General features: G+C 28.0%; 1 protein-coding gene across 1 annotated transcript; it reads right to left on the reverse strand.

Moving 5' to 3' along the window:
* Positions 1-1,018: 1,018 nt before the first annotated feature.
* Positions 1,019-5,501, reverse strand: LOC115711939 (S-adenosyl-L-methionine:benzoic acid/salicylic acid carboxyl methyltransferase 1). Its single transcript, XM_030640136.2, has 4 exons — positions 5,312-5,501; positions 4,816-5,223; positions 3,905-4,162; positions 1,019-1,650 (listed from the first exon to the last, which is right to left on the reverse strand). The coding sequence occupies exons 1-4, from the start codon at positions 5,399-5,401 to the stop codon at positions 1,243-1,245; spliced, it is 1,164 nt and encodes a 387-aa protein (XP_030495996.1). The 5' UTR covers positions 5,402-5,501; the 3' UTR covers positions 1,019-1,242.
* Between the last annotated feature and the right edge of the window lie 1,695 nt (positions 5,502-7,196).

The raw sequence follows: 7,196 nt of genomic DNA on the forward strand, positions 1-7,196 counted from the left end.
TCATTTGCATGCTGAGTAGTTCTCATTAATTTTGTGCTCCTGACCATTTACACCTATTAGAGCCAGATCCTGATACTCCCCAAGAGAATCATTTTAGAAATTGAGAGTGTTTGTCGAAGCTTTTCTCTGAATTAAAAGGGCAAAGTAACATGGCTGGTTCAGGGAAAATAGCTTGGGACAAACTGTGTAAACCTAAGAAAGTAGGAGGATTAGGTTTTTTGAACATCTCGGATTGGAACACAGCAACTCTTAATAAGAAATACAATTTATGAATCAAATGAATACACAATGTGTACATTAAGCAAGAAGATTAGTTGGGTTATAGTATCCCATCTTCAAGTAGCTAGTATTGGAAAAAGGTCGTCGAAGCCAAAGACACAGAGTATGATCTCTAAAAGACCCTGTTCAGGATCACTTGACAATTATAAGATTGTTGCTGGTTATAAATTGATTAACCAAGCGGAGGAACATTTCCATTGGAGTAAAGAAGTGTGGTGCATGCAGGCTAAATATTCTGAAGCATAGTTTTGTGCTTTGGTTGGCTATCCAAGATAGACTAAAGACTAGAGAAAGGCTATTTACTTTCAAGATAATAGATGACCCAACTTGTTTCTTAGGTAGTTGAAAATATGGTTTGGGTGGAATGTATGCTCTGTTTCATTACAGGGGCTGCTGAGGTGGATTGAAAGAACCAAGCAAAGCAAGATCAAGAAACAAGTATTTTCAGCTGTTGTTGCAACTTTAGTGTATCCAATTTGATATGTTAGGAATGATAAAATTTGGAACTCAAGTACTGTTAGTTTGCAGATATTACTACAACAAACTAAGTGGTTAATCAAGAGTATAGGATTACTTGTGTCATGCCAAAGAAAGTTACACAAAAGGATCGGGACTGGTTTGATACATCATTTTTATCATTTAATAAAATAGAGGATCCAATTAGTAACTTTTGCAAAATACTGAATTCAAAATGATATTTAAATAATATTTTATGAAGTAAAAACTATACTTTGCAACAGGAAAATCAAAGACAGATTCATTTTGATTTGATCAAATATTTAAAATATACAACTGCTATAGGCTACAGCATCGATCACTAGTACAGAGATCTATATATAGCTTTTATTGAAGAAAAAGAAAAGGACACACATATATTACATATAAGGTACAAACATGATCATAAATAAATAAGATGGCTAATTACGGCAAGATAGAAAAACGTGAAATGTGATGATGAAGAGATTATTGAGTTTTGGTGAGAGAAATAATAACATTGAAGAAGTGAGTGTTTTCCTTAGACATTCGATGAACAAGAATTTGTGTGTATGTACGAAAGACTTGGTCAATTATTGCTTCCCCAAAGTGACTAACAAGCAAGGGTTCAGCTACAGCTCTCATGCACTTGGCCACACAGTAACCATTATTCTGATTAATGTCGTTTGGGTAGTCTTCCTCATCATCATACTCATTGATATAAAACGCAGTGTCGTTGTTGTTGTTGGTGGTGGTGGCACTCCAAGGGATTTGGGAAACCTCAACTTTGTTAACCTTGAATGACCCTTCTTTTTCTACCTCTTCTCTCAATTCTGATGGACATGGTGTGTACTGTGGAATATTGAAACTTTCCACTTTCCTTTCATCTATAACTCCCTGAAAATAATTAATTTAATATTCAAATTTAGTATATATAGAATATGTGTGTGCATGAACTCATATAAAATTAATTATAATAATTATCTCATATATAATATAAATATGTGTTGGACTAAGGCAGTCTAGGTCAAGGCTTAATTTGTGTTTTAGGGTCCATTCAGTCTAGATGCTCAAAAAATACATTTGTTTAATATATAAATATCTAGTAGTTTTTAAAAACATTTCATAATTTTTTAAAAGAATCCAATACTTTTTCTTTTATCTTTAAGGTACATCCACTCTTAAGACTCATTGCTATAAATATGAATCGAGAGAGTTGACACATACCAAACTGGCACCAACGCGATAACCATATGAGCATGACCTAATATAAAAAAAATATGAGTTTGGACATGACACGACACGATATTGTAAATTGGCACAAATCACACGAAAATATTGGCTTTAGCACGACACAACAAGCCTAAATCTAGTAATCCAAAAGCACAGCACGTTAAAAATTGGGGAATTTTAAAATATACCTTTCTTTTATGTTTTATTTATAATTTTACAGCTTAAAATTTTAAATTACAAAAATACACTTTGCTCAGTAAAATTTAAAAAAAAAATAAAAACGAAAAATCAATCTCACGACAACTATAAATCAACTATAAATAAATTATAAAACAACCAAAAACCATTTATTATTTTTATTGAAGAGGTATTTTTACAAATAAAAAGTTCAAAGAGTAAAAATGAATTTTTTTTTTCTATTGACGTATTTTTCTAATTTTTTTTTTAAATTTTTATTTATTATGTAAATTTTTCTTAAAATTTCTTATAATAATAATAATAATAATAATACATATATATATATTATTAAATATTAAATTTAGATCATTCTAATTAATGATTTATATGATTATGTGTAAAGTATTATTAAAAAATTATATAAAAAGCAATTGTAACGATAAAAATATATATAATTTAGTGATTAACTTATTAATTGTAAAAAAATAGCACAAAATCGGAGCCTAAATTCAAGCCCATATAAAAAAACAGGCTTTACTTCTTTATGAAAAATATATGAGCACGACTAAAATACGACACAAATTCATACGGAAAAAAATATAGGTTTACGAGTCACAAGGCCGTCTTAAACATTTTAAAGGCTATGTTCTCTAATTTAAAATTTGGGTCCCTACAAAAAGAAAATATAATTTATAAATAATATTTTTAAATATTATCATTGAGTTATATATTTTAGAAAACACTAAAAAACTCCAACTATTTATAAAAATTGTTATTGATTCCAATAGAACAAAATAAAATGATAAGAAAAAAAGAATATAAAAGGTTTGAAAAAAAATAATAAATAGCAGTAATAGATATTTTTTTTTTTGCTTAAAAGCATTAGAATTGAAAATAAGTTTTGGAAATTGGAATAGAAGTGACTAATACAAGTTGAAAAATACCTCTTTTTTGTATCCATTAATCAAAAATACTCTCATATTATTTTTTTAGTAAAATATACCCATTTTTTTGAGTAGATTGCCTAATATACCCTCATTATCTACTTAAGTCTAGCATATAATTTACATAACCTAAGGGGTCTAATGGGGACATCATCTATAAAAATGAATATATTTAAAAAAAAAATATGAAAATGGAAGTAAAAATTAAAACAAGTAAAGTAAAGTGAGTATAAAATGTAATTTCCTCGAATTGTTAGTCCCTTCAAAAATTAGGTTCATTAAAAAAAACTATTGGGTATTAAACAAAAAATATATTGGACCCTTTTATTTTTATTTTTTTTTTAGCCTTGTGCAGTAGCCGACCTTACACACCATTATGGCCGACCATGACAGGCCGTGCCGAGTCTATCCTTTAAAATATTGGCACAAAATAGCATGACCTATATTTTTTATGGGCTGAGTACACACAACTCATATTATTACAAGCTTCTCAAAATATGAATCGGGCTGACTCAACACACACTTATTTACAACTAGCCAATCCATTATCATGGTGCATATATATGTCATCAAATAGAATATTACTATTAAGTATCGATGTAACACGTTATGAGTAGTTAACGATCTTTTATATTATTTATTAAATTAAAATGTATAAATATTGATTTGCACCAATAAACAGTACCTGGCACTACCATAAAATACCCCTTAATATTTCTCCATTAAATAATATTGTAGAATAAGTTGTAACACAACAAATATTATTATTATTATTATTATATGATATCCGTAAATACCTCTGAGACCATTTGGTTAAGGGCCATAGCCATAAGCTCCCAAATGTAACAACCATCTTTGCTAGTTGGATCTTGGTTTTGTCTACCAAGAATAGTTAGAACCATACTTCCACCATCAACTAACTCCTTGGATCGACACTTGAGAAACACTGAAAAGTCACTTTGGAATTGTTCCTTATAAGCCTTAACCACACTCGGTGGACTTGTACTAGCCAAGTAAATGTTACCTTTGTTATTATTCTCCACTCCCTCAGGAACCTATATAAACATCAACCTCACATCAATATATATATATATCTCAATATTTAAGTCATGTCACTGTCAAATCTTAATTATATTGAAGATAGTACTGCACAACAAATTAGTCTCTCAAACAACCATAGATAACAAAGACATATTTACTAATTTTTTTTAGAAATGGAATAGTTGTGATTTATTTTGTTTACTTTATTAGAAAACGTAATCGGAATGCTTAAATTGATTAAATTGCTCTTTTGAGTTAAACTATATTATATGGTAGTTATTTTGTAAGGTATATTTTAAAGGAAAAAATTATCATTATATATTTAATATTAAAAAATAAAATAAAAATAATTAAAATTCATTACCCTTAATGACATTTCTTTAATTATGTAAGTAAACAAATATAAAAGAATGATTAACTTATTATTGATTTCCACTACTTATTATTAGTAAGCATACCACATAATATCTCCCAATAAAAAGTTATGGTAAGATTCGAACTCTTTCCCAATAAAGAAAGAGACTAATAAAAATATTCCTACCACTACACTATACAATAGGTGATGATATTATTATTGAAAATTAAAATTGTAATACTCGATACTTAATTGCATTAATAATAATATAACATCTATACTCATTTGTTCTGTACAAATATTCATACGTACCTTAGAGAGCCATTGGAGACTGTAAGATGAGTGGACAAAATGAAGGGTATTGGGAGGGAAGAGCCTGCCGTAGAAGGAACCAGGGACACCCATGACGAAACACGGGCCGAAATTGGGGCCCATTTGGGTTCTGAGATTTTCTTGAAAGCTTGGCAGAGTTTCAAAAATTGCATTGAAATCATTGCTAGTAAGGTCATTCAAGTAGAGTTGAAACTCAGGTGATTCAAGGTTTAGTTTCTTGCAAATCTTGTGAACTGATTTTATGAGTTCAGTCACCACAAACAAACTGTTTGGTCCTGAAGAACAACCCAAATCTGCAATAGCTAAGGTTGTAGAGAATTTCCCACTAATGTAGTGATTGATTATGGCTTCTTCAGTAATTGGCTTCGTCATGGATATAACTTTTTTCTGCAAAATAAAATAAAATATCATGATCATCTATATAATTATATATTAATAATGCATAAAATAAATAAATAAAGGATCGAGTAATTACTTGAACTAGAGAGTTATTGGCATAACTTTTTTCTCCAACTCCTCCATTCATGTGAAGAACTTGAAATACTTCCATAATTTTCTCATGCATTTTGTATATGAAGGAATTTTTTTTTTTTTTTTTTTTTTTTGAAGAAACTAAATTGGAGAGGAGTGTTATATATGTTTGTTTCGATAGCTAGTTTACTCTGGATATACATGAGAGATTTACTTCTATTTATAGTATTTTTTTTTAGGAGGAGTGGTAGATCTTGTAATTTTCACTAACTTAAAAATTATACTATACTATGTAGTTAATAATAGAACAAGAGTAGTGAGAACACAACGTTAATTTCTTTTTTTTTCACGTGAGAACACAACGTTAATTGGTTGCTAGGAAATGACGAAACCTTAACAACCATAGCTTTGTCACATGTGATAGCTTTCTGTTCTAGTTAACTTATAACTTATATAACAAACATATATATTATATATAGAACAAATAAGATTTATCTTCATGAACAATACTATGTTTAATTTTTTATTTGCTTGTAAAAAATCTCTCATAATTAATTATTTTTCTTACTGAGTTATGCTCTTTCTATTAACTGCAGTTGCTGCCAACAAAATTAGTGGGCCACCCTAGATGATGTGGCATTAAAAAGAAAGATAAAACATGTGGTCTAAAACAAAGCACCTGTGATCCTTACTATTTTAATTTTTAATTAAGAAAATTTCTATAATTGACTAAAAATTTAAAAGTTAGTGAAGTGGGTACATTTGAACAACAAAAACATTGACCCGTTGAGATGAAAAGAATCTCCAGTCCCTCTGCTCTCTCTCTGTTTTTTTTTTTTTTGAAAGACCCTGTGCTCTCTTTTGTCTCTACTAATATTATCTATACCTATTTATATGTATTAATTTAGATTTAGAATTTGTTAATAAATAATTTATTATATGTTAAATAAGTATAAATAATGTATATTAAAATAATTAACAGAATAGAGAAAATACACTAATTTAAAGACAACAGATTTTCTTTCATTGAAGATGCCCCTAGCAAAAAATTGAATTGGAACTATAAGGGCTAATGTGGCATTGCCATGTCATCTCTACTTGTATAAATACAATTTAAAATTAATTATGAATTAAATAATTATTAAAAAGTTCAATAAACTAAAAGTAATTAAAAATAACAAATTAATTAATAAAATTATTTAACTGAATTACACACATCACATGATATGACCTGACATGCCACATCAGTACCAATAAATACCAAATAAATAGTTTTTAAGAGTATCTCCAATAATAGCATTTTTGAAAATGTTATATATCTACACATCATTCAAATATATAATATAATATTTTATATTATTTTCTTTTACATCATTTTTGGCACCTTTATTTTTAAAAACACACCAATGATATAATAACACCTTTTAAAATTGCTATAATTATAATCTCACATATTATTATATATAACTTTTTTTTCTTTATTAAACTATTATATATATTGCACCTTTAATTTTTTATTGTATATATATATATAAAAAAAAATATAGCATTAATCCTATTGTGTGGCATCAATGTAAATTTTAAAAATAGCATTCTTTTATCTTCAATAGCATCCTTATATTTTGTCACCTAAGCTTCCACCTCATCAAGCATTTTCCAAATATTACCATTAGAAATGCTCGTAGCCACAACTAAATAAAAAAATAGTTGGAGAAAATTTTTCAATAAATAAAAAAATTTAATGAGCATGATTTGAAAGTGGTGCAGTTAAGAGAGATAAATTTTATTTATTCTATATTATATAATATAAATTTTGATGTAGAAAGTAGTATTAAAAAATAAAGGGATTTTTCAAAAAAAAAAAAATGTACTTTTATGTTCTATTTACA

Source organism: Cannabis sativa, chromosome 4, assembly GCF_029168945.1.
Source record: "Cannabis sativa cultivar Pink pepper isolate KNU-18-1 chromosome 4, ASM2916894v1, whole genome shotgun sequence".
In the NCBI taxonomy this organism is placed as follows: domain Eukaryota; kingdom Viridiplantae; phylum Streptophyta; class Magnoliopsida; order Rosales; family Cannabaceae; genus Cannabis; species Cannabis sativa.